The sequence below is a fragment of the Peromyscus maniculatus genome, chromosome 18, assembly GCF_049852395.1.
Source record: "Peromyscus maniculatus bairdii isolate BWxNUB_F1_BW_parent chromosome 18, HU_Pman_BW_mat_3.1, whole genome shotgun sequence".
Lineage (NCBI taxonomy): Eukaryota > Metazoa > Chordata > Mammalia > Rodentia > Cricetidae > Peromyscus > Peromyscus maniculatus.
Window position 1 is genome coordinate 4,354,184 of NC_134869.1, and position 27,729 is coordinate 4,381,912.

The 27,729-nt window shown below is 43.0% G+C and overlaps 1 protein-coding gene across 8 annotated transcripts; it reads left to right on the forward strand.

Annotated features, from left to right (window-relative positions):
• LOC143269215 (disks large homolog 5-like) lies at positions 1-27,729 on the forward strand. 8 transcript variants are annotated; one of them, XM_076554239.1, is made up of 8 exons: positions 1-149; positions 3,151-3,220; positions 4,598-4,671; positions 16,459-16,618; positions 17,392-17,523; positions 18,174-18,357; positions 25,491-25,606; positions 25,886-26,376. In XM_076554239.1, the coding sequence occupies exons 4-8, from the start codon at positions 16,512-16,514 to the stop codon at positions 25,965-25,967; spliced, it is 621 nt and encodes a 206-aa protein (XP_076410354.1). In that variant the 5' UTR covers positions 1-149; positions 3,151-3,220; positions 4,598-4,671; positions 16,459-16,511; the 3' UTR covers positions 25,968-26,376. The 8 variants fall into 8 exon arrangements, 7 of the variants coding, with proteins under 7 accessions (XP_076410354.1, XP_076410355.1, XP_076410351.1 ...); XM_076554240.1 differs by lacking the exon at positions 1-149 and adding an exon at positions 1,444-1,520; XR_013045628.1 differs by lacking the exons at positions 1-149; positions 3,151-3,220; positions 4,598-4,671; positions 25,886-26,376 and adding exons at positions 14,297-14,481; positions 26,399-26,486; positions 26,847-27,729.

Consider the following 27,729-nt stretch of genomic DNA (forward strand, 5'->3'; position numbering starts at 1 on the left):
AGAATGGATGAAAAAAATGTGGTACATATACACAATGGAGTACTACTCAGCAGAGAAAAACAATGAAAGCATGAAATTTGCAGGCAAATGGATGGAACTAGAAAAAATCATCCTGAGTGAAGTAACCCAAACCCAGAAAGACAGTTATGGTATGTACTCACTCATTGGTGGACTCTAGATATAAAATAAAGAACAATCAGACCACAACCCATAGAACCATAGAGGCTATATATATAGCATGGAGGTCCCTAGGACGACTGTGGCATATAATAAATTTCAGTTTTACTCAATTATTAAAAAAAATAGCCAAATGAATGGAAACACATGAACTATGAACCAAAGGCTGAGGGGCCCCCAGCTGGATCAGGCCCTCTGAATAGGTGAGACAGTTGATTGGCTTGATCAGTTTGGGAGGCAACTAGGCAGTGGGACCAAGTCCTGTGCTCATGGCATGAGTTGGCTGTTTGAAACCTGGAACTTATGCAGGGACACTTGGCTCAGTCTGGGAGGAAGGGACTGGACCTCCCTGGACTGAGTCTACCAAGTTGATCACAGTCCTCGGGGGAGGACTTGTCCTGGAAGAGGTGGGAATGGAGGGTGGGCTGGGGGTAAGGGGAGGGGGTGGGAGGGGGGAGAATAGGGGAACCCATGGCTGATATGTCGAACTGAATGGTATTGTAAAATAAAAAATATATATCACAAAAAAAAGAAAAAAAAGTAAACAACAACCAAAAACTGTAAAAAAAAAAAAAAGGTATGGATTTAGTAATGTTGGGGTTAGCAGAGTGGATCAGGAACCATTTGAGAGGAATGAGGGGTAATATGATCAAAATGCACTGTATGCATAGATGAAATTCTCAAAGAATTTTAAAACTCTATTATTTAAAAGTTTACAGTTCAATAGCATTAAAAATCTAATACAAACTTTTATGTTTTTTATTTTATAATTTAATTTAATTTTACATATCAGCTACAGATTCCCCTGTCCTCCCTCCCGCCCCCCCAGCCCCCGTTCCTCCAATTCACCCCCCATTCCCATCTCCTCCAGGGTAAGGACTCCCCTGGGGATTTAGCTCAGCCTGGTAGATTCAGTCAAGAAAGTTCCATTCCCCTCCTCCCTTCACCCAGGCTGAGCAAAGTGTCCCAGCACAGGCCCCAGGCTACAAAAAGCCAGCTCATGCATTAAGGACAGGTCCAGGTCCCACCGCCTGGATGCCTCCCAAACAGTTCAAGCTAATTGACTGTCTCACTTGTCCAGAGGGCCTGATCCAGTTGGGGTCTCCTCAGCTATTGGTTCATAGTTCATGTGTTTCCCCTTGTTTAACTATTTGTCCCTGTGCTTTTTCCAACCATGGTCTCAACATCTCTCGCTCATACAATCCCTCCTCTTTCTCACTGATTGGACTCCCAGAGCTCCACCTGGGGTTTGGCCGTGGATCTCTGCATCTGCTTCCATCAGTCATTGGATGAGAGTTCTACCATGACAGTTAGGGTGTTTGGCCATCCGATCACCAGAGTAGGTCAGTTCGGGCTTTCTTTCGACCATTGCCAGTAGTCTATTGTGGAGGTATCTTTATGGATTTCCGGGGACCATTCTAGCACTTTGCTTCTTCCTATTCCCATGGGGTCTTTATTTGTCATGGTCTCTTTCTTTGTTCTGCCTCTCTCTTCTTGATTCAGCTGGTATCTCCCACTCCCCTACACTCTCTTTCCCCCGACCCTTGCCCTTCATTACCACCCCATGTCCACTTTGCTCATGTATATCATCCATTTCTCTGTCATTGGGTGATCCCTGTATCTTTTTTTAGGGTCCTCCTTACTAGGTAGCCTCCCTGGAGTTGTGAGTAGCAGTCTGTTCATCCTATGTTTTACATCTAGTATCCACCTATAAGTTAGTACATACCATGTTTGTCTTTCTAAGTCTGGATTACCTCACTCAGGATGGTTTTTTTCTAGATCCATTCATTTGCCTGCAAACCTCATGATGTCATTGTTTTTCTCTGCTGAGTAGTACTCCATTGTGTATATGTACCACATTTTATTTATCCATCTTCAGTTAAAGATCATCTAGGTTGTTTCCAGGTTCTGACTACCACAAAGTGCTCTTGTGGTATGATTGAGCATTTCTTGGGTATATGCCCAAGAGTGGTATAGCTGGATATTCGGGGAGATTGATTCCCAATTTTCTAAGAAAGCTCCATATTTATTTCCAAAGTGGCTGTACAAGCTTGCATTCCCACCAGCAGTGGAGGAGAGTTCCCCTTGCTCCACATCTTCTCCAGCATAAGCTGTCTTCAGCGTTTTTTATCTTAGCCATTCTGACAGGTGTAAGGTGGTATCTGAGAGTCGTTTTGATTTGCATTTCCCTGATGATTAGGGATGTTGAGCAATTCCTTAAATGTCTTTCAGCCATTTGAGCTTCCTCTGTTGATCTCTGTAAGAATGGGCTCTATAGCCCATTTCTGAATTGAACTGTTGGGCATTTTGATGTCTAATTTCTTGAGTTCTTGATATATTCTAGATATCAGCCCTCTGTCAGATGTGGGGTTGGTGAAGAGCCTTTCCCATTCTGTAGGCTGTTGCTTGTCTTGATGACCATGTCCTTTGCTCTACAAAAGCTTTTAAGTTTCAAGAGGTCCCATTGATTAATTGTTTCTCTCAGTGTATGTGCTACTGGTGTTATATTTAGGTAGTGATCTCCTATGCCAATGCATTCAAGACTACTTCCTACTTTCTCTTCTATCAGGAAGTGCTTGGGGTCTCAGGTGGATGGGTGTGGGGGCAGGGTGTGTAGATTGCAGGGTCCAGTGGGGAGTCTTAGAGAAGGGGAACCTTCCCAGGGGAGCCCTGCCTGCTGGCCATCAACTGGGGCCCAGTTGGGCGGGTCTTCCCCAGGAATGGCTGGGCCCAGGGATGGGACCTAGGGGCAGGCCTCCTTGGGTATGATCCCAGACACTCACCTCTGGTCCAGATGGGAGTTCTGGGCAGGATCACTTTTATCTTCTTAAAGAAAAGTATGAGACAGTCACTGTCACCACAATTCAGATTTTTGACTTGGGACTAGAAGATTTTTTTCTGCAGACACAGATGGTCAGCATGGCTCAGTTCATTCACTTATGCTTTTAACTATCTTCTTTTTACCTTCCTTAGGAAGAATTTCATAATGCCTGTGATTATTATTGAGCATTTCCACAAATGTTTACATCATGTTCAAGAAAAGGTAATCTTAAGTGGCATTTCATTTTCTTTCTTTAGTGAATAAATATTTGATTATGAAGTACCCTGGAACCTAACTGAAACATGAACAAACAGGAAGTCGTGTGACTCCGTTACTTAAGTTTTTTTTTTTTTCAGACGAGATTTCTTCCAGCTAGACAGATAACAGTCCTTCCATCAAGAATCTTACCCCCAGGGTTAGCTTTAATTAAGAGCATCCATAATTTGAAATAAATAAATGTCTACACAATCATTCACAGTGCCTTTTAATATACATTGTTCTCTAAATTTCAGAACCATCAAAACCCCTCTAAGGCAAATCCTCAAGTTGATCATGAAAGGTACCAGGGAAGGGACACTGAGATGGCTACTTAGGTGAAAAGAGAGAGTTTCCTCCTCCCAATTTGTTTCTTTGTCTTCACATGAGCAGAATGACAGAATAGTATGGCATGTATTGTTTGTCATCTGTCTGTCTGTCTGTCTATCTATCTATCATCTATCTATCATCTTCGCCTTCTCTCTAAATAAATATATTGTTTTTAAAGTACCCATCAGTAGATTTCCATATATTCATCGTATGAATGTTTATTTTTATAATGACTGAATAAACAAAAACTGTTTAAAATCATGGGAAAAACAACTTTGCTAGGAGATAATAGTTTTTAACCATAGCCAAAAGAGAATCTCCCCCTTAACTTTGTAGCTATGAAACTCTCAATCCTTCCCTCATAAAAGTGTGAATTTCTACTTTGTTTTAAAGGACCTATCATTTAATTTTCTCAAGTCCATCTGTTAGTTTGGTAGAACCATTGGCTTTGTGCCAGTGGTTTGAATCAGCTGTGCCTGTGTGAAGAAGATAGCACTGTGCTGTGAGGCTAGTGTTTGTATTCATGTCATAAAGATGTTGACAATTTAACTTAAATGGAAAATCACTCCAGGCTCAAATTTGTTGTAAATAGAGAGGGAGGAGGGAACTAATGTAAGAAAAGTGGCAAATTTTCATATCCCTTCCTCCTACTTTGTTTGTCTTCTGTTTCTGGAGAAATAAAAGTGGTGTTGTCTTATTGGGTAGGACAGTTTCCCAATGCTTACACCAATCCTATCAACCTCGGTAGGCACACCTGCAAACCCAGAGCTATGGAAGCAAGGGAAGAAGTATCTTGAGTTGATGGAACCCTTACCTGTCCCTCATTACTCCATTTTCTCAGCACAAGAGATGATTATATACACACGCTCATTGGTCAATGCCAAGATATGTTAAGCATGTGTTAGTCAATGGCATCGGCTAAAAGAGATGTTTTCATCACAGTGATTTAACTACTTAGTAAAGAAGTAGCATTCCCTCTTCGTTATGCAATTTGTCTTTCCTATATCCTCACAGGTCTAAATTCGAAGTTTCCTATCTGAGGTCATCCACCTGATGAGTACTGCAATGATGAGTCTCTTTATTGGAAGGTAATGTATAGGATTCTAAAAAGTGGAGTAAATCACGGTTCTATGAAGGTTCAGATGGTCAAGGACCCGTTTTCTATAACAGACCAAAACCATAGGTAGACAAGGAGAAACTCTTCAAATGCTGTTCTTTGGCAACTTCTGCTGTTTTACCTGATGGGGAGCACTGGTAGGGACAGTGACTAGGCAAGGACAATGACAAGTGGTTTCTTCTAGTGTTATATTTCTCCTGAAGCCCAATGGATCAGGAACTTTATGGGATTTATCACACACATGTGCCCATTCCCAGCATTACTGATTTCATCCTGGACTGTGAGACTCTTGTTCTAGGAGACATGATCATGCATTTGAACTCTTATGATACCCAGAGATTTAGGTCCCCTTCTCTGGCTGCTCATAGACTTCTTTTTCTTTAGTCTTACCTCTGTTTTTTGTTCATTTCTTTCCATTTCTGATGGCTGCCACCTTCTTCTGCCTTTGCTGTTCTTGAAGGATTCAAGGGTTTCTGCAGCTGAGATCCTCTCTCAACCCTATTACTGTCATTGGGAGTAATACCCAGAGTGCTATCCTCAGTCATTTTATTTCTGGTATCTGCTTGGGACATTCAGTACACCAAGAACAAAGTAGGCCTGTTGCTAGAGTTTTCCTGCCTTGTCCACAGTCAGGACAAATCTTTGTCACCCGCCAGTCCCACAGCCGCTCAGACTCAACCAAGTAAACACAGAGACTTATATTGCTTACAAACTGTATGGCTGTGGCAGGCTTCTTGCTAACTGTTCTTATAGCTTAAATTAATCCATTTCCATAAATCTATACCTTGACACGTGGCTGGTGGCTTACCGGCATCTTCACATGCTGCTGGTCATGGCGGCAGCTGGCAGTGTCTCTCCGCATCAGCCTTCCACTTCCCAGAATTCTCCTCTCTCCTTGTCCCACCTACTTCCTGCCTGGCCACTGGCCAACCAGTGTTTTATTTATTGACCAATCAGAGCAATTTGACATACAGACCGTCCCACAGCACTTCCCCTTTCTTTTTTTTAAAAGGAAGGTTTTAACTTTTACACATTTCCAAAGTCAGCTTGGTATATTTGGGAGTTTGGGCGTAGCTTCTCTTACTACTTCCTGCTGGAGGGGGGCGCTGTATCTTAAGGGGACACAAAGAAAATTTTAGGATCATGGAGTAGTCCATGAGGCTGTATCGTCTGAGCCAGTTGCCTTGAAACAATTCTGGATGTTGGATTATCTGAGCCATGGTGTCATCGGAGACCTTTCAGGTGGTCTTGGCTGGTCAAACCTGATGTATCTTAATCTGGAACAAATCCGTAGCCTCTGGCTTTCTGTGGAAACAAAACCAGAGCCTCTTTTCCAAAGCAACATATCCTTATATCCAAATTTTGAAGTCAAGGTACCTTTAAAATACACATTTTGGCATAACTCAACAGCTTTTGCAATCAAATGTTTTTCTTCAGTTCCGAATATCAAAGAGAACATAATCCAGATTCTCTGTGTGGTAGCCATCTCTATGTGGCTTATTTTTTATATTACCTTGAGCCTGTTGCTTTAAACTGCAGGCTTTTAAGCCTGAAACGGCGCTGTGGCGGCTGGCTCCGCCCAATTCAGCTTCCCAACATGGCGGTGGTACCTTTTCCGCCAGCTCTGGGAGCCATCCTGGGTCTATGCTTTTATCCAAGCAGCGTGTAGCCCAGAAACCTCTTTTTGTTTTGTACTAGCAAAGGCTAAATCCACCATGCAGCTTAATGTGCCACTTGCAGAGGCCTCATTCCCGCCATACTGCAGGTTAAGCGCACACACCAGGAACCCGCCAGTAACTCAAACCGGCAGCTGCTGCTCATTTGAGAGAGACAATTAGGAACTGTTTTTAGCTCCGTTTTAGAATCTTTTTTCTCAGGTTTTAGGTGGAAACTCTTGCCAACACGTTGGGCGCCATTTGTTGCTAGAGTTTTCCTGCCTTGTCCACAGTCAGGACAAATCTTTGTCACCCGCCAGTCCCACAGCCGCTCAGACTCAACCAAGTAAACACAGAGACTTATATTGCTTACAAACTGTATGGCTGTGGCAGGCTTCTTGCTAACTGTTCTTATAGCTTAAATTAATCCATTTCCATAAATCTATACCTTGACACGTGGCTGGTGGCTTACCGGCATCTTCACATGCTGCTGGTCATGGCGGCAGCTGGCAGTGTCTCTCCGCATCAGCCTTCCACTTCCCAGAATTCTCCTCTCTCCTTGTCCCACCTACTTCCTGCCTGGCCACTGGCCAACCAGTGTTTTATTTATTGACCAATCAGAGCAATTTGACATACAGACCGTCCCACAGCATAGGCCTCTTGGAAGTATTTCATATGTAGGGAACTGAGTGCTTGTTTTCCAAGCACTGCACAGGAAGTCTCATTCCTTCATTAAAATCCCCCTTTTCATCATATTGAGAAATAATATACTACTGGGAAATGACATCGTTTGAATGGGAAGGAGGGAGGGTCACCTGCCTCAAATACAGGAGCATGGAAACACACCCGGGAAGATCCTGCAGGGCTGGTTACAATGTTGGAATTGGGTTGGGGGTACACTCAGAGAAGCCACATGCCTAGTTGAAAACTGCCTCAGAGGTGCCTCAGCAGATAGACAATATACCTGTGAAGATGCTGTGATGAACGGCTGGCAGAGGTAACTTGAACAGTGCAGCCCCCAGGGGAAAAATCCCTCAGGTTGAGTGTGGTTCCCTCCATTCTGCACTTAAGAGACCAAAACGAGATAGATTGCATGCCTCTGTGGGATACACATTGAGATTAACTGTTGAAAAAAGAAAAGGCAGCCAGGCAGTGGTGGTGCATGCCATTAATCCCAGCATGCGGGAGGCAGAGGCAGGTGGATTTCTGTAAGTTCGAGGTTAGCTTGGTCTACAAAGCAAGTTCTAGAACAGCCATAGATGTGACACAGAGAAACTTTGTCTCAAAAAAAAAATCAAAAATCAAAAAAAGAAAAGAAAAGGCAAAGGGGGAAAAGACAATAGCTGTGGACATGGCTCAGTTGGCAGAATGAGTCCTACCATGTAGGAAGCTTGGGGTTCAATCACCACCCACACTCAACAAGTTCCCACTTCTTTAGTCCACACAGGAGGGACTGGAGAGTTCAGAGTTTGTTCAGCCAGGATATTTCTTTTAATCATAGAGCAGTTTCTATGCCTAGAGAGGTGAGGAGGTTTGGGTGCAACCTGTGGTATATTGTGATTTTCATTAATTACTTGATGTCTCACAAAGGCAAGTTTACATTTTTGTTGAGTTCCTGTCCCTGTCAATGAACAAGGAAGGATGTGGGGCTTTTCATTTCACCAGCATACGGACAGTCTAGAGTTCCATCCCAAGCTTTTGCTCCTCATTGTTTTTGAATTCACTTCCTAAGTGTTTAAGGCTCTGCCATTTCAGTATTAGAGGAAGTTGAGGTTCCCAGCAGCAGCCATGCTCACAGAGTCCACACAGAAGTGTCTCTGTGAGAAACGTGACCTCCTCCTGGACATCACTACTTCTTGAGTATACTGAACAGACTGCCTGATAGTGCTGAACACAATCAAAGCAGAAGAATATAAAATATACTTCTATTCCACCTGGCAAGATAGAAAACCAAGTCTGAACTTAGGTTAATGTACAGGAATCTCTGGGATACTTGTGGAAATGAGGGATTACTTCCCTGTCACTCCTAATTGGGAACTGGAATCCATATAACAGTTCATATGAAAATAGAAGGATTAACTACGTTAAGTTCATAGTACAGAAATTCTTTCCTATGAATATATTCTTTCTCCTCCATCTATTAAAAACACATCAAACATCATGCCATACATGATGGTTCATGCCTTAAATTCCAGGACTAAGAGATGTAGCAGGAATCTTAAAGAGTCTTATTAATAAAATCAAACCTGAACCAGATATTGGGGTGAACACTTGTCAGGGACCAAACATGAACCATGGAAAAGTACTAGCTGGGCCAGAGAATAAGCCACAGGCCCTAAACCAGATGCCCCCAAAGAAAAAGAACATCCTGTGGTCAGGTAGCATAGCAACAGAACAATGGGCCCTGACCAGTGACCTTATCACCTAGCACAAAATCCTGCAGCCTCATGACCTGCACATCCCCCTTCACCTGCAGTCCCCCCTCAACTGCATATCCTGCACCCCTTTCCTCCTTCCTGCCCTCTCCCCCCTCCCATGCTATATAAGCCTTGCTAAGGAAAACAAAATTTGCAGCTTGATCAGAACCCTGTCTTGCTGTCTTTCTTTGTGTCTCCCGTCCCTTTCATTCTCTCCCACAGGTGGGTCGCCCCCGTTGAGACCCTGCTGGCCCGGGCAAACACTGGAAGATCAGCGAGATGGAACAAGCCACAGCTAACCTCACCTGGCCAACTTCTCAGCTGATCTTGTTTCCTCAGACTGTAAGCCTCTGTTCCTCATATCTGAATGGCTCTCAGCTGAACTGCTGCTCAAAACCTAAAAGCTTAACCAGCGAAACGCTTAACCAGCCAAATGCTTCTAGTTTCTGGTCCTCACGCCTTATATACCTTTCTGCTTTCTACCATCACTCCCTGAGATCAAAGGCTCACTTTCTGGGATTAAAGGCGTGAATCACCATGCTTAGCTGTATCCTTGAACACATGGATTTCTGCTTCTGGGATGGTAGGATTAAAGGCATGTGCTACCACTGCTTAACTTCTATGTTTAATATTGTGGCTGTTCTGTCTCTGACCCCAGATAAGTTTATTAGGGTACACAATATTTTGGGGAACACAATACTACCACACAGAAAGCATAGACAGGTAGTGTCTGTGAGTTCAAAGTCAGCCTAGTCTACAGAGTGAAATTTAGGATAGTCTTGGCTGTAGAGTGAGATCCTGTCTCAAAAGACAAAACGAAAACAATAAAAAGAAGTTACCCAAAAAAAGGTGAGGCATAGTGATGTACACTTGTAATCCCAACACAATGGATGCAGAGGCATTTGGATGTCTGTAGGCCAGCACAGGCTACATGATGAGTTTCAGTACTACATACAGAGACCCTGTCTCAAACATCATCAACAATAAGAATAACAAAAAGAAACTGAATAACACATGAACCTACACATGAGAATAGTTTGTGAATGTTTCAGTAAGGATCTAATATCCAGAACACTAAAAATCTCACTTCATTTTCATTTTGTGTGTATGGGTGTTTTGCCTGAATGTATGTCTCTGCAGCACATCATTGCACTGCCCAAAGAGGTTGGAAGAGGGCAAAATGTCTTCTGGAATTGGAGTTAGAGAGGGCTGTGAACTACCTTTTGGTGAGTGAACTGCAACCTGGGTACTCTGCAGAGCAATCATACAGTGAAATTTTTATTAATACATCTGAGTAGTAGGTCCCAGTAATTCATACTTTGAATTACAACTTGCAGAATATTCCAAGGTCAGTATTTGTTGCTTTGTACATTCAGCAGAGGTTACCATTTCTAATGGGAGCAGTGCATTCAGTAACTACTTGATAAAATAACATGTACACTTGGTGCACATGCACTTTCCAGGTATTTCTGGTTCCTACCTATGTGGAAAGGTGCTGATGTCTATGTACCATCATTAATACAAGGCTAACATTTTTATTTTAAATATTGGGTTAATTTAGTTTTATGTTCATATTTTTATTTTAAGTTCTCTGAGACAATTCTATTCCTGGAAGAGTATCCTAAGTTCAGCCCAAGACAAGGGCTGCAAGCATCAAGCATGAAGAATTTGCACAGACTTAATGGTAAATAGTCATAGATCCCTTAAGGACCCATCTGTTAGGATATCTGTAAGTAAGTTCTCTGAAATCTTTTTAGAAAATAAATGTGAAGGTAACATAAAGGGCTGTAGTTGTTGGGGCATATCACTCACTAATGTTAAAGCAAAGGGATGATGGCTGCATTAGCCCATTCTCTGATGATTTAGCCAAACTCCCGATGGTGTGTACTATGCAAAGAAGGGAAATGTTAAGCAATAGAAGACACAAGTTGCATTTTACTAAGGAGTACACACTTAGAAAAACACTCTCTTAGAGCCAGAGAGATCAGAAGTCATTATGTTTTGGGTACATCAGTTTTCTTTTCTAGGCAAATATCTAAGCAGAAATAATACATTTACATTCCTCACAATATTAAGGGCTTTAAGAGGCAGTGGACAAAAACAGAACTGGGTCTTTCCTGCAAGCTTTGAGTGTCCTGGGATGATATTAGAGAAGATGGCTTGCTTAGTATGGTGACTATATGCTGTCCCTGCATCTCACTTCCAGCATCAGCAAGGTTCTAGAGTGATTAGGCAGATAACCTGGGCATCTCCATCCACATGAGTGTTTGTGAACTGTGCCAATTTTCTCTTGGCTTCTGAGGTCAGACTTGAGGGTTGTGAAACTAAGCTGCATCCTGTGGACTCTAAATGAGCTTCAGGAGACTGTCCCCTGGTTACCTGAAGGATATAAAGTGAAGGAAAAAAGCTAGCTGACCAATGAGATCCTCTTTTCTGTAGAGTGATGGGTTAGGGTTGTTATCCAGAGACTGATAATCTCAAGACTACATTTTGAGAATCTGCTAGGCAAAGTCTTATCTATCAGTTCATTTTCTGAACACCTTCCATGAGCCAAGGGTAAGCTGGGGGAAAGCATTGTGAAGGTCAGGTGCTGGCCCCTGTCAGCTGAATCTCAGGGCATTTGGAAGACAATGAATCCTCTTTTGGTATGAAACATCAGTGAGATAAGAGGTAGGCACATACAGAATGGTTTTGTGTATATTTGGCTAGAGTGGATAGGTATATCTTCTGGGCTGGGGAAATGTGTTCGTGGAAGTATGATGTCTCACAATTAAGTATTGAAAAGGCCAAGCTGTCTGAATTCCTAAGGGTACAACTGGCTCCAGGCCTCCTTCTTAGTTGCTGGAATTTGCAGGCAATCCATTATACCTTGCTTTCTAGATCTTTTCACATCTCAGATTGATTTGCAAAGTCATATCTCTCACATTTTCTCTCTATCTCGCTTCTCTCCTCTGCTTCTTTACCCCAGCACTGCTCTGCATGTTCATAAAAATTTTCATACCAGTTTTGGCACATGCTTTGCTCTTAAATTTCAATAGGTCCTCAACATGGTCTCTACATGACCTATTTAGAAATAAAGTTAATAATCACATTTACAGGATTGGGGCTTCAGCATCAGAAATAACAGAGATCACCTGATAGACTTCATCAGCCCTTGGTTCCAAGGAACGTGCTGTGGTGGAGAAAGTCCAGAGATCTGGAGAACATGCATTCTAGGCTGACAATGGGGTGGCTCCTCTTTACAGGGACTGTCAAAATTAGAAGGGTGAGGTTAGGTTATAACAAAGCTCTTTGATTCAACAACCCTGAGGCTCTCTCCTTGCCTGTCCTTCTCATGATCTCCTATGTGTATTTGACCCAAAGATAGCAGTACCAACCATTCCCAAGCATGTAGAGTGTAACAGGTGGATCCAGACCAAGGAATTTAACTTTTGTTTGCTGGTTGGAACACCATAATAGTGATGTACATCTTGTTCTATCCCATGATTATTGTATGCCTGGTGTGTGTGTGTGTGTGTGCATGTGCATGTGTGTTTCCCACTCAAGGTGCCTCTACATAGCCTAGACTGAGCACTGACTTGCCACTGACCTTTCCTTTGTCTATTGATTCAAGATTTGGACCATCATACACTTCCTAGGACTGTTTGTTCTAAAGATCTGAGGGCTTAACTGGGTTCATGTGTCTATAGCCAGACCTGTAAAGAGCTAATTTCAGGGAGCCATCCCTGGTGGTAAATGGGTCCTGCAGAGGATGTAAGGCATGGGGAGGGGAGGAAGTGAGCCAGGCCATGGTTGTCGGGAGAACCTTGCAGCCTGACTGACTAGCAGCCAGTGTTTATTTATACAGAATTTAGTTATCATGGATACATTCATGATGTTCCGAAACATAGAACATATCATTTTTGGTTTTGGACTCATGTTTCACTTCCTTTCACTCATCTTTTAGTGATCATTAATAAACCATGACAGAGCAGAGTTATTATTTCCAATAATTTTCCATCAAGTTTTGACATCATTAATAAACAGTTGTCATTCTTACTCATTAACCCCATAGCCCAATTTTTGGAGAATCTAGAGGCATTTGACAGCCTGTGCTCAGGCTGGTTGCTTTGGTTGCTTCAAGGACACTAGACCAAAACAAAATCTTCAACCATTCTGGGCATTTTGCCATATCTCAAGCAATGTATTATTAACTCTCAGTGGTCAGAGTGCCCAGGAAAAATCCTCAGACAAAAGCTGCTGAAGTTATTATTCAAACTCTGGCATAATACAATCAATGTTCACATTTATATCTTTATAGAATTTGTCTATATGTTTAATCCTGGCATTCTGTTGCTCCTTGGTCATATGACATAATAGTGGCTCTACATGAGCTAACTTCTAAGAGAGGGAGGTCCTCATACTTTTATCATCTTTCCACTCCATACTTTGCTCATCAATATGTCTCTGTGTAGGGTAGAGTTGTATGTCACATAATTGTCTGAGTGTACAGTGGGAAGAGCCTTGTAATCTGAACTGTGGCCAACTCCTGTAGCCCATGGGATCGTGTTGACCTTTTTGAATTTACTTTGTTTTGAATATCTTGTTCCAGTGTAAGTATAGTGACAGATGTTTCAAGAGTGTCTCATAGCCTCATGAAGAGACCTCTGGCTTCTTTATATGTCACAACCTACAAGGTGTAAGGAAGACCTTCAATAGATAAGCATATCTCCCTAAAAGTGGGCCAGGAATAGTATGTTCAGGACTTTCCTGGGTAAGCTTAGAAGCAGCATTCCTGGGAGAAGGTATAAATGATTCATAAGGAATTTTCCATCAACCCAATATCCTCAAATTGTACAAATATGAAAAGTGCCCCAAGTATGTAACAGGTGGAGATGAAAACCAAAGGTGGCATGGCAGCCATGATGTGGCTCAGTTTTGCTGAATCTTTGTCACGCAGCTGGCTTTATAACTTCTGCCATTCCATTCAGATATGGATGTGCCAGCTAATCACATCTTCACTCACAGCCTCATAGCTTGAGTGAGCTCTGTTTACTCTCAAGGGGAAATTTTTATCACTACCTATGTGACTTCTCTTTGTTTTGAACTCATGAACCTCTAAAAGTCTGAGGATCTTCCCCCATGATGTTTACTTCACAGGACTCATCACTCCTACTCCCCATCATCCTGACCCAATACCTTAGCATCATTTATTTCTCATCATTCTGAGTATGGCTCTGAAGCAGGGGAAGAGCCATTTCTGTACAGTGTTTTGAAAGTGAGCCTTCAACTCCCCATAGATAGTTTCTAATGAAGCAGAGAGCTAGATCTCTGACTTTGGAAGGAGAGTGTGCCAAAGAAGTTTCTGTGTGACCCCCCAGAGGGACTTCTGATATGGCACCTTGGTTTCAGATCATTTTGGAGTGAAGTAGTTATCAGGGAGATAAAGGCTGTACTGCGGACATCAGTCAACTCCTTCCTGGACATTCTCCTGTATCCTGGAGAGCCCTGGCATTCCATGTGATGTCACCAGTGTTATGGTAACACCAACTGCCACTGGGGCATCTGTTCATTGCCTAAAGGTTTCACTTGCAGCCATGCTGGCAAGACTGAGCAGGCTCCTTGGGAGACGGAAGGCAGAACATAACGAGACTAGAGAGAGGAGGAAGGAAGCTGGCCTTCATTCTCAGTGCCACACATCAAGAAATAAATGGTTCCAGGGAAAGCGCAGTGAGTCCTGAACAAGGGATAGGGAACTTCCTGAAGGAGGAAAGGCTTCAGCTGGGTTTTTCACAATGGGACTCAGGATCTTGGAGCTGTTTAGAAGTAATGGACCTATTAAGCTTCTCTGAGTTCCTAAAAAGCAGACCTGGAGTTGAGGGTTTCTGGTGGTTAGTTTGGCAGAGATCCAGGAATGGTCAAGCCTGCAGCTGCTCTGCTCAGGGCCTCTGCTTTCACTCCGAGTGGGAAGAAGCATAGGAGGGAGAACGAGGCTTCAGTTACAGCACTGAACTTCACCCTCAGTGGACATTGTTTGGTTGTGTGATGCTAATAACAGGCAGAGTAAAGTCCCTTGACCAGAGTGGGAGGTTCTCATTTTACCTCATAGCCACTTGCAGGGCAGGAGCCACCAAGCATTGTTGCATTTCAGTGACCCCTAAGGTTCCTGAGTTCCTGCCCGCTCACTAGCCAGTCATCTTTTTTCTAACTTGGGTGCAGGAATGGGCCATCACTCTTCCTGCAGGTGTTTGTTCTTGGTGTCTGAGGGCTCACCTGAGGATGCCCAGTCCTTAGGTATCTCCTGTCTGTCCTGTCACTAGGTGATCACACCTTTGCTAACATCATGATGGATGGACTGTACTCTGCTGAAGTTTTGGAAAAATTTTCATCATTACCTATGTGACTTATTTTTGGTCTGACAGGACACTCATAATCTCCCCCCACTCACCCACAGTGTAACATCCCTGTTCATCTTTCCTGATATCTTCATTCACTTCATGGAACTTATCTTCCTCCCCCATCATCCTGAGCTGATTTCTTAGTATCCTTTACTTCTCATCTTATTGATTAGAGATCTTAAGGAAGGGACGAGCCCATTCCTGGAGAGTGTTTGGAAAGTGAGTCTTCACCTCCACAGGTTGACCTAGTGAAAAGTTTCTAATGAATCAGAGATCTCTCGATGCTGAAGGTGCTGAAGGCCTTCCCCTGTGTCTCAAGGAAGGCTACTGGAAAGGGAAGATTGGCTTTTAGTGAATTGAGAAAGAGATAGTTATCAAATAAGTGATGACAGTTGGCAGTGACTCTAACAGTTCCTCCTCTGAACATTCTATTATCTCCTGGAGAGCACTTGACAAGATCTGTGAATTCACCATGGTTGTGGTAATACCATCTGTCCTTGGGGCATACCTTAAGTGCTTATAGGGCTCACCAGAAGACATGTTGGCAAGAGTGAACACACTGATTGGCAGAGAAATCTGGCTTTCTAAGGAGGAGGTGAGGCTTGAGATGGACCTTCCAAAAATAGGGTTCAGTAGCTGGGGTCTTAAAAAGAGATAGGTCTATGCTGCTTCTCTGGATTCCTGAAAGGGTAGACTCAGAGTCAAGGATTCCTGATGGTTAGTTGGCAGAGAGCCAGGAGTTGTCAAGGCTGCAGCTGCTGTTCTGGGAGTTCCTTAATTTCATTTTGAGTAGTGAAGAAGGCCAGCAGGAGTCACAGACTAAGGAGGTGTCAGGGTAGGGTGTTCCTACAGTTCATTGTCAGTGGATTCCTTTAAGTTCCATGGGTATCTGATGTGAGTACCAAGGAGGGAAACTCCCTATCCATGCACCAAGGTTAGACATTCAGTTACTTTTAGTCCTGGACACAGGTGAAAAGGGATTGGTGGTGCTAAGCACTAGGGACTTCAGGACTTTCCTGTCTCACGTCAGATATGAGCTGATATTTCCAGAGCTGCATGGCTGGGTAACATATGCCTTCCAGGGACAGTGGAACTGCAGTAGGGGCTGGTGCACATATCTAGCCAAAGTGACTGGGGACAGAGACATGGCTTCTGAGCCCCAACTTGAGGACAGCTGTCCTGCTCTTTGGGTCTTCACTGGGTTCCATGTATTCCCTCTTTCTCAGGCCTCTTCTTGGGACTCAACATGATCTCTCCTGGCACTGTGCCATGCAACCATACAAATTCACTTATGTTTATCTTTATACAGGGACTACTGGAAAGGCTTCAACTCCAACCTCCCTCACTGAGCAAGAACAGCAGATGAACAAGGTGGATAGACTGACCCGTCAGCTACAGATGATGACCAATGAGAGGAATGAACTCTCTATAATCCTAGCCAATTTCACTGACAATGATTTGAACAACAGGTAGTCATTATGTCCAGTTCTATGGTGACTATCTTGATCCTACTGAGTCAACTCCAGCAATCCTCAGGTCATTGGAGGCTGTGCCTTCAGGGTATCCTCATGCCCAGGCTAATTTTTCTGGGTGCATCTGAGAGGCAGAACAGAAGCCTAGTTGGGAGTAAGATGGGGATACAGGCTGCCCTGCTTCCACCCAGTCCTGGCAGTTGGAGATCTCTGGCAGGGCATTTGGTTCTTCCTGTGTCACAGTTTCCAGGTGATGTCAGTACTAAGGTCAGGGAACTCACTGTGAGCAACAGTGTTCTTGGCCTGTGTGCTCATGTTGGCAGCCTATTGGAACCAACTGGAGACTTATAAATGTACCCTTAAGTTGGGTCTACTCCCTGAAAATACTGATTATGTGATCTGGGCATCCATATAGCAATAGGAACCTGGGATCAAAAATCCCCATTCTGAAGACACGAACAACATTATCATACATTTCTGGTGGGCCCAGACTTGTGGCACAGACCCCTGAGGACTTCTTGGAGAGCTAATCAATTCCTCCAGACCCAGTGATGGCACCCCTGCAGCCCTGGCTCACTCTCTTAGCACCACCTGACTGCTGGTCTGAGGCCAGGACAGCGAGTTTAATAAGCACCCCATTGTCCTACTTCATAGGTACCATAATGTGACATTAACTGTGCTGGGGTAGTTGAGGGCACCACCTGAATTCATATGGTCATTGGGTCCTGTGTTCATGGGGTTCTTTGTTCCTGGGCCATGCCCTACCACAGGCTCAATTTCGAGCTGGAGATGCTGAATATGGAACATAAAAAAGTGATGGTGGACCTGGAGAAATTCCCTAATGAGATAAGTGAGGCCTTGAACAAGTGCAAGGAGTTGACCGAGGAAACTGTCTCCTGCAGGTGAGTAACTGACTTCACTGCAACCCCATTACTTGGGAGTGACTGCTTTTTACCATGTTTTTGTCTTTGAACCAAAGTGAGGCCTTTTGTTCTCGCCTGTGAGCCCCATAGCAAGCAGTCTGCCTTGTGCTCTTGACTTGGGCCTCTTGGACCAGTTTTGCTAAGAGTGAAGTGTCTGTGAGCCACTCCCATCATTGTCCTGCCAGCCTCAGAGGCCTCTAGATAGAAAAACTATTAGCACCATGATGGGGTATCAGGCATTCGTGTGTCTCTGGGACTCTGACAGGGGCTTACAGAGCTGGTTCCCATGGGACCCACAGATGGAATCTATTCCCATTGGATCTTCTGTCCTCCATCAAGAATGTTTACCCTCTACCTGCTGTTGTTTTCCCAATACCATGAACAGTTAAGCACATGTTGGGGGAGGCAAACCGTGCTCTCAGAAGTACATGGATCCCTTTCAGTTTCAGGGTTTTCAGAGACAGTCTGAGTCTCTCTGAAATTTGGCTCTTCTCTGGCTTTGCCAGCTACTAGATTATGCTGGCATGGCTACAGTGGACTCTAGTCTGGGCATGGGACCTTGCATGGATGATGTGGGAGTGGCATATGGAGGCTGGATGGGGCTCACCTTGTTCTTTGTGGTGGTTCAGCATCCTTCACAGCCAGCTCCTGAGTGAGTGGACTCATCTGAAGGAAAAAGTGAGCATCTTGAGAGAGGAGAACCGAAAGCTGAGGGGGGAGCAGATTTCACTACAAGAGTCCTGTGAGGAGATGAGGAGGCTCTGTGGGGAAGCCCATGAGAAGATCTATGACCTCTGGGCCAAGGAAAAGCAGGTAGGCTGAGGTATTGTGTGCAGGCTGCCCACCATCTTTAATCATACAGATGTGCATTCACACGCAAACACACACACACACACACACACACACACACACACACACACACACACACACACTCACACACTCATGGGACCGTCCACCCACTTATCCATCAGATCACCAACATCTCATCCAATTGTTGGTTTCTGTGATCATTCCTAAGTCTTTCTGGAGAGTTAGCCTCTTGTGAGATCACAGGTTGGAAACAGCTTTGAAGGAGCAGTGCCCTGTGAAAATGCCAAAGGAGTGGTTCTCATTGTCACCCTTTTTGTCTTCTCTCATATGTTACATCTCAACATCAGTTCCCCCTCCACCCCTCCTCCCACTCCTTCACCCCCAGATCCCTCCTACCCCAGGTCCACTCCTCTTTAATTTCCCTTCAAGAAATAGCAGGCCTCCCATGCTTTTATTTAATTATTAAAATAATATTGAACCCCTGGCTTTGCAAATGCTTGTTACATATTCTAACAATGAGCTATATCCCCCATCTTTTAAAATCTTGATTAATGGTCACACCAAGTTGCACAGATTAACTTTGAACTCACAGTAGAGTCCAGACTAGCCTTTAATATTCAGTTCTTCTGTCTCAGCCTCTGAGTAGCTAGGATGATGGGTAATTAATAGTTAAACCAAATGTCAAAGGTCAATGGATTACAAATATGTATTTTTAAGACATAGGTGCTAAATTATTAGTGATCTCAGAAACATCAGTGAAAATATAATTTAGATGTGTCATCATCAGTAGACAGGTAGCTTTAAAAAGAATAACATAAAGGTTGCTTTTCAAGAATATTTCTTGGGAGTCACACAAATGCCAGGAAGTAATCTATACTTGGAACAAACAGATAAGATGTCTGTGCTAAAGGAACTGAGGAAGTTATTACCTTTTATCCATCTCATACATTCCAGCTGCTTTTTGCTCTGGGCAACCAACCCTCCAGCTCTTGTGTCTGAGACCTCCAATAGAAGAGGATTTTCCTGCAGGAGGCAGCATCCAAACCCTCCTGTTGATTTGTCCATGAAATTCAGTCTCCACAGGAAAGGCAATCTTACCTCCTGCCCATTATTCACAGCCTGCAACTTACTGCTATATATGAAAATGATTATATGCCATCAAATCATAGGAATTTGGGCTCCTTGTTAATATTTTAGTGGAAGGAAATTTTAAGCTTTTCTTTGGGAAGATACTACATAGTTAATAACTATTTTAGAGTGTTATAACTATTAAACAATTTATATTTATTTTTATTGAGTGAATATTCTCTTTTTTACTGAAAATAGATCATTCTCTCATACAATAGTTCCCAACAGTAGTTTCCCCTCCCTCCACTCCTCCCAGTGCCCACAAACCTCCCCTCCTCTTCAGATCTGCTCCCCCTTGGCTTCTTTTCAGAAAAGAACAGGCCTCCAAGAGACAACAGCCACACATGACAAAACAAGATAAGACCAAACAAAAATAAGACAAGACAAAAGCCATCATATAGACTGGACAAAGCAATCCAATAGGAGGAAAGATGTCCAGAGAGGAGGCAAAAGAGTCAGAGACAAACCCACTCCTACTATTAGGAGTCCCATTAAAATTCCAACATGTACGCAGAGAAGTTGGTGCAGACACATGCATGCTCCATGTTTGTTGCATCAGTCTGTGTGAGTTCATGTGAGCTCTGCTTAGGTGATTCACTGGGTCATGTGACCTGATAGAGAGCTTCAATTTAGACTCCCACTTCCACACAATGACTGACTGTGGGTCTCTGCACCCATCTGTTGCTAGAAGAAACTTCTTTGATGACAACTGGCAAGACACCAATCTATGAGTATAGCAGAATATTGTCAAGAATATTAGCAATTATTTTATTGATTTTTTTTGTAGTTACATTTGGTTCTACCCTAGGTCTGTGGGCTATTTGGTCTCCAGTTCCTGGCCATCCTGGCAGTGTAGGGCATGGACTGCTTTTCCTTCCATGGGCCTCAAGTTAAACCAGACATTGTATGGCCACTCTCTCAAGTTGTGTGCCAACATAGCCCCGGCACATCTTGCTGGGAGGACAGACTATATGGTGAGGTTTTTGTGCTTGGTTGGTGTCCATGTTTCTCTTTCTATAGCCTGCAGAGTACCTTTCCAGGCCAAACAGAATAGGAGATAGGGGTGAGAGCTCCATGATGGAAACAGCTTGATATCTCTATGTTCAATGAACTGTGTAGATGTTGCCCACAACAATGGTACCCCACTGTCAGTTTTCAGAGAGGAACACTTTGTCCTAGCATCAATCTGGGTTGTTTAGGGATCTAAATTCCCTTCCCAACAGTTCAACTGACTGCAATCCAGTCTCACCACTGGAAGCCTTGCCTGGCTACAGAAGACAGTCAGTTCAGACTCTGTACACGCCATTACTAGGAATATTCACTAGCATCACCCCTGTAGGTTTCAGGAAGTTTTCTCTGCACTAGCTTTCCACAACACACTCTAAAGGCCCCCCAACTCCAGCTGTCTCTCCCCATACTCTCTCCCTCCATCCCTTCCCCCTAATACATGATCCCTTCTAATCCTGCCCCCACTAACCCCAAGTCCCCCTGAAAAATATATTCTAGTTTTCCTTCCCAGGGAGACCCATGTGTTTCCTCTAGAGACCTCTCTTCATCTAACTACTTTGTATCTGTGGAATGTAGCTTGATTGTCCTTTACCTAACAACTAATAATATACTTACAAGTGAATACAAATTATACTTGTCTTTCTGGGTCTAGGTTATCTCCCACAGGAGGTTTTTTTTTTTCTAGTTCCACATATTTGCTTGCAATGCCAGTTGGATGTCATTTTTTTTAAACACCTGGGTAATACTCCCTTGTGTAAATGTACTACATGTTCTTTATTCATTCGTCCATTGAGGGACATCTAGGTTGTTTCCAGTTTGAGGTTATTATGAATAAAGCCACAATGAACATATTTGAGCAAGTGTCCTTGTGGTAGGATAGAGCATCCTTTGGTTACATGTCCAAGAATGGTATACCTGGGTCTTGAGGTAGATCAATTCCCTATTTTCTGAGGAACCACCATATTGATTCCACAGAGGTTGTACAAGTTTGTAGTCCCACCAGAAATGGAGAAATATTCCCTTTGCGACAAATCCACACCAGCATGAACTGTCACTCCTGTCATTAATCCTAGCCATTCTCACAGGTGTAAAATGGAAACTCAAAGTAGTTTTAATTCACATTTCCCTGATAGCTAAGGTTGTAGAATGTTGCGGTGTTTCTCAGTTATTTGAGATTCTTCTTTTGAGAATTCTCTGTTTAGGTCTGTACCCCATTTTTTAATTGGATGGTGTTGTTTGCTGATATCTAGTCTATTGAATTCTTTATATATTTTGGATATTTTCCCTCTGTCAGATGTGGAATTGATGAAAAGCTTTTCCCATTCTATAGGCTGCCATTTTGTCCTATTGATGGTGTCCTGTGCCATAAGAAGTTTCTCAGTTTCATGGGGTTATTATTAATTGATCTTAGCTCCTGTGCCAGTGTTCAGGGATATTCCCTATATTCTCTTCTACCAGGTTCAGTGTATCTGGTTTAATGCTGAGGTCTTTCATCTACTTGGACTTGAGTATTGTACAATACAGAGAATATCAATCTATTTGTAGTCTTCAACATGCAGACATCCAGTTCGACCAGCACCATTTTTTGAAGATGCTTCCTTTTTTCCATTCTTTCTTTCTGGATTCTTTATCAAAAATCAGGTGTCTGTAGGTATGTGGATTTATGTCTGGGTCTTTGATTAGATTCCATTGATCAATGTATCTGTTTTATGCCAATACCATGTGGTTTTATTACTATAGCTCTGTAGTGCAGCTTGAAATCAGGGATGGTGATACCTCCAGCAGTTCTGTTACTGTTGAGGATTGTTTTAGGTATCCTAGTTATTTTGTTTTTCCACATGAAGTTGAGAATTGTCTTTTCAAGGTCTTTAAAGAATTGTTGGAATTTTGATGGGGATTGTGTTGAATCTGAATTTTCTTTTGGTAAAATGGCCATTTTTACTATGTTGATCCTTCTGATCATGAGCATCAGAGAGCTTTCCACTTTTTGATATCTTCATTTCCTTTCATCAAAGACCTGGAGTTTTTAATCATACGAGTATATCCCTGTGATTCTCTGGGTTTCCTCAGTGTCTCTTGTTTTGTCCCCATTTTTGTTTTTGATTTTATCAATTTGGATATTCTCTGTCCATCTTTATTTAGTTTGGGTAAGGATTTATCTATCTTGTTGATTTTCTCAAAGAACCAATTCTTTGTTTTATTGATTTTCTTGTGTTGTTCTCTTTGTGTCTATTTTACTGATTTCAGCTATGAGTTTGATTATTTCTTGCAGTCTACTCTTCTTGGATGTACTTACTTCTTTTTGTTCTATAGGTTTGAGGTGTGCTATTAAGTTGCTAATAAGAGATCTCTCTTTTTTTTAATGTAGGCACTTAGTGCTATGAACTTTCCTCTTAGCACCACTTTCATTGTGTCCTATAAGTTTGGGCATGTTATTTATTCATTTTCATTGAATTCTAGAAAGTGTTTAATTTCTTATTCATTTCTGTTTTGGCCCGCTTTTCATTCAGTACAGAGTTCTTCAGTTTCCACGAGTTTATAAGCTTTCTGTTCTTTCTGTTGTTGATATCCAGCTTTAATCATGGTGGTCTGCTGGGATACAGGGAGTTATTTCAATTTTCTTGTGTCTGATGAGACTTGCTTTATGTTTGAATATGTGGTCAGTTTTGGAAGAAGTTCCATGAGGTGCTGTTCAGAAGGTATACTCTTTTGTGTTTGGGTAGAATGTTCTGTAGATACCTGTTAGGTTTATTTGGTTTATAACTTCAGTTACTCCAACATTTCTGTTAATTTTGTCTATATGACCTGCACACTGGTTACATGAACATTGGTGAGATTGGAGTATTTAAGTTCCCTAATATCAGGGTGTGAGAGTCAGTGTGTGCTTTAAGCTATGGTAGTGTTTCTTTTACAAAAGTGGATGCCCTTGTGCTTAGTGCAAGCGAACATAGATGCATAAGTACTCAATAAATATACTTGTAAACCAAATCCAAAAACATATCAAAGAGATCATCTATCATGACCAAGTAGGCTTTCAACCCAGAGATGTAAGAACAGTACAACATATGAAAATTAGTCAATGTAATCCACCATATAAATAAACTGAAAGAAAAAATATATGATCATTTTACTTAATGCCAAAAAAAAAGGCCTTTGACAAAATCCAGTTGACTCATAGATAGTGCTCACAATTTAGGCTGTAGAGAGCTTGACTGAGGTAAACATAATACATCAGGATTAGCCACTAGTAAGATAACATAGAAGTCACTTAGGCTGCTGTAAAACTCAAGTGACTTCAGTCATAAGGGTAGGTTTACGGTCTAAAAGCATTGCTCAATATTCAGGGGACTAGGGCTTGGATTAGTAATAACATTGATTCTGTGAGATATGGCAGAGCCTGTCTCAACAGACAGCAAAGGGTCACCAGGTTATAAAATGACATCATTCCTAGCATTCCAGGAAGAGCAGCTGTGCTCCTCATTCCATTGAAGATGTAAGCTGTGTGTTTAAGTTTCCTGGCTTCTCCAGTACTTACCTGTGTGCACAAGGCTTTTTGCTCTCTACAGTAGATGATGGTGAGGAAAGAGCTGGTGAGGCATATCACGGTGCCTGAGAGGTAGGAAAGGCTGGATGAGGGTTTGTGTCCCTTCTCTGTTCTTAGTGAATGGTGACTGCCCACTGGATGGTCAGGTGTCATCCCTCACCCTGCTTTATTCTCAGTCTCATGGCCTACTACCATTTTCTTTCCACCTTGGCCTCACCATTGCTGAGTTGACCTTGGCCTTGAAGCTTGGCCTGAATTTTATTCCCTGAGAGATTCTGAATTGCAGGGGTGCTTGTGGTTGTATCTCAGCTGAGCAGAAGTTCCATAGCCATGCTGAAGTTTGAAGATAGGGCTGTCTCAGTGCATCCCACTTACGCTCATTGCAGTCTAAAGCACTCACCCTCTGCTGTGTCTGCAGCATTCAATAACTGATTTTATTCCAAAGTTGTTAAGTCTGAGTTAAAATGGGCCTTATGGAGGGTTAGGAGAAATAAAGAAATAAAGAGATAAAGAAATAAAGAAAGAAATAAAGAGTCTCAGACATTGCTGGTGTTGTAAAATTGTGTAGCCCCATGAGAAGCTATGTACAATTTTTCAGAAAGTTGAACTGCAGTCCCCAAGTAACCCAGTGATTCTGGAATGGGAAATTAGTTGTTCACAGAGAAACTAGCTGACACCAGGGTTGGAGCAGTCATCTTCAGAGCAGCCCTGAAGTCACAACTATTCAGATACCCATCATCTGTGAGTGTAAAAGTACAATGTGGTCCGGGCTTTCCATGGAATCTTGTTTAGTAAGAAATAATACATGCAATAATTTGTCTGTGACTTAGTCAACCTTCTCTTATACAAACAAATCCCTGACACAATCACCTTACAGGGAGGAAAGGATTATATTGGCACCTGGTTGAGGATTTTCTAGTTTCCTGGGCTCATTGCTTTGTGTCTGAAGTAAGGCAGCCTGTGGTTTAGAGAGCTCCTTTTGGAGGAAGCTGTTTACCTTGGAGACACTGGGAAGCACTGGGTGAAGCTATTGGCTGCTTCACCACCATCCTGTCGTCCAGTGCTGGGGATCCAAGCCTTTAGTGCATGGACTGGGGAATTTGATGAACAGGCACGGCTTATAGGCCAAGCACCTCACAAGTCCATTTGTTTGTGCACTGTGTTTACAAGGTTTGTGCACTTCATTGACTGATCTGTCCATCTGTCCTGCCCACTGTGTTCTTCCATCTAAGGATTGTTCAGTTTCTTCTTAAATGTCCTGGGTGATCTTTTCTTATATTAGCATTATCTGGGAAACTAAACATGTGAATGCAATGTAGTATGCTTATATGCATACACACTTGTACGTTTGTGTTCAAGAGTGTGTGTGTTCAGGAGTGTGTGTGTGTGTGTGTGTGTGTGTGTGTGCATATGAGTGTTCAACCCTGCACTAAGAACATAATCTTCTACTAAACAGAAACAGGAAAGATTGGAGGAGAGACTGCAATACCTGCTAAAGCAGAGAGATCTGGTCACCAAGCACAAGGTCTTGGCAGAAAAGCTGCAGCATTACTTCACTGTCTCCCAGATGAGGTAGGACCCCAGGCCAGGAGGGAGTGGCACTCAGTAGTTCCCCTCTACCTGAATCTCTGTCCTATTTGGATTTCTGCCCATCTGCATAGCCTTTCACTCACAGCCAGGGAAAGAACATCTGAGTGTATGAGCTGGTTCAGTCAACAGAAATGTCTGTCCGGGAAAAATACGTATTATCCTTAATCTTGCTAGAGATTGTGTCCCCTTCTTCGTTTCTGAGCTCTCATATGTCCTGAGTTCATTGATCTTTATGTCTCCCCACACATGTTCCTATGGCAGCCCAAACCTAACAGGGAGAGTGTTAGATGGAAGACAGTGTGCCCTCCTGCCTCTTCATTTTCCTTCAGGATGGCACCTTTAGAGGTAAGGTGCAGATTTGCATGGAGCCCCTTCTTACTGATTACAGGCTTTCTGCAGTGTGCATCTGTTTGCTGTGGGAAAGTTTCTCTGGAAATAAGCAGGTTTAGAGTTTGACAGGTTGAAGCCAAGGAAGTTTCTGTGCTGCAGGAGTAAACAGAGCCTGCACACTGCAGTGTTGTGTAGACACCACTAGAGGACCTCACACAGTTAGGTTCCAAGGTCTCTGAGTTGCCTGGCATCTGTTCAAGGCCATGCATATCTCTCCTGAACTGTGACTCTGACATTGCTATGCTGCTTTTTTTTTCTCAAAATAATGTATCTGGACTATTGGAGAAATGTGTTGGTGTTGTGTGTGTGTGTGTGTGTGTGTGTGTGTGTGTGTGTGTGTTTGTTTTTTGTTCACCAATGTGTATTTCTCAGTTCAATCTCTAGCAATTTTTAAAGGCTGAGAAAAAATCCAGGGCCAGCTGCTCTCTGGCCCTTCTCTCTTGAGGAAGAAAGGAATAAGCTCAGCTGAAAGGTAATGCTGATTGTCCAGCTGAATGGAGCCAGTGGGGACTCAAATGTTGGCATGGCAGGTCCCCACCAGGCCTGTGTTCCAGCTGCCTTCCTCTCCTAGGTCTAAAACACTCCAGCATGATCTAGAACAGGCCACAGTTCAGGGTCAGAGCCTGCTGCAGACAAACCTGCTTCAGTAGGGACACCAAGTGTGCCAGGCAAAAGCGCCACCATTGACTCCTGTCCCCTGCAACCATGGCATTTGTGGGGTGGTCTTTCTTCCTTCACATTGGTGTCCTGTGAATGAATAGGCCCTGGTTTTGTCTAGGCCATAGCAGAGTTAGGATGCTTATGGGAATAATTGCCATTCTTTCTCTGACAGCACCACTTAAGACAACTCCACTCTAGCATCAACACCTCCTCAAGAAAAGACATCTTATAGCTGTGAACTAACCAGTGAGGAAAATCCCAACCTGCCAGCAAGGGATCCATGTGTCTGTTGGTGCATTATTCCAGGAGAAGATAAATCATCAGAAAGAAGCTTGAGCTACAGAGGACCTGCCAAGATTACTCAGAACCCAGCCATCTATTAACAAGTGGTCCCCAAACAGGGCACAGCAGCATGGGGAGGGTATGTTGGTGAGCCAGAGTTACTCTGTCAGTGTACTCTCCATGTCTTTAGTAAGCTGTCTGAGTCCTCCACATGTGGTGAGAAACCTGACAAGAAAGCCTGCATGGCTGTCATGCTGTTATCTATACATACCACATGGAGAAGAATAGGATTCCCTCCCCAGAGCAATGCTGAAGCCAACTCCATGTCTCGCGAAAGTGTTGCTGAAGATGACGCACTGCAGAGACTACAGCACTCCCTCACACCTATGTGAGTCAGTTATCGGGTCTTCCATAAAGAAAAGGACTAGGGATTCTCCAGCTTCACAGCCTGGACTGGCATGACTGGTCCTGAGAAAGAACTTATAGAGGAGGTCTGAGTCATCTTTGTGCTTTGGAAAGCCAAATGTACTCCATTGATTTGTTGGGTCTAGAGTGGAAGATTTGTAGCTTAAATTTTTGGAGAGGTCTTCTCTTTGCTGGGGTTTTGTTTGCTTGGTGTTTACTTTAGTTAAAAATTTTGTTACTTTTTGTTAATTCTATTCTTGTCAGTGTTTTAATAGTTGGCTAAATATATACACTGCATTTACTGACTGCCTTTTAAAAGTCCCCACTGAAGACTTTTTATGAATAAAAAAGCAATTTCCAACTCTTCA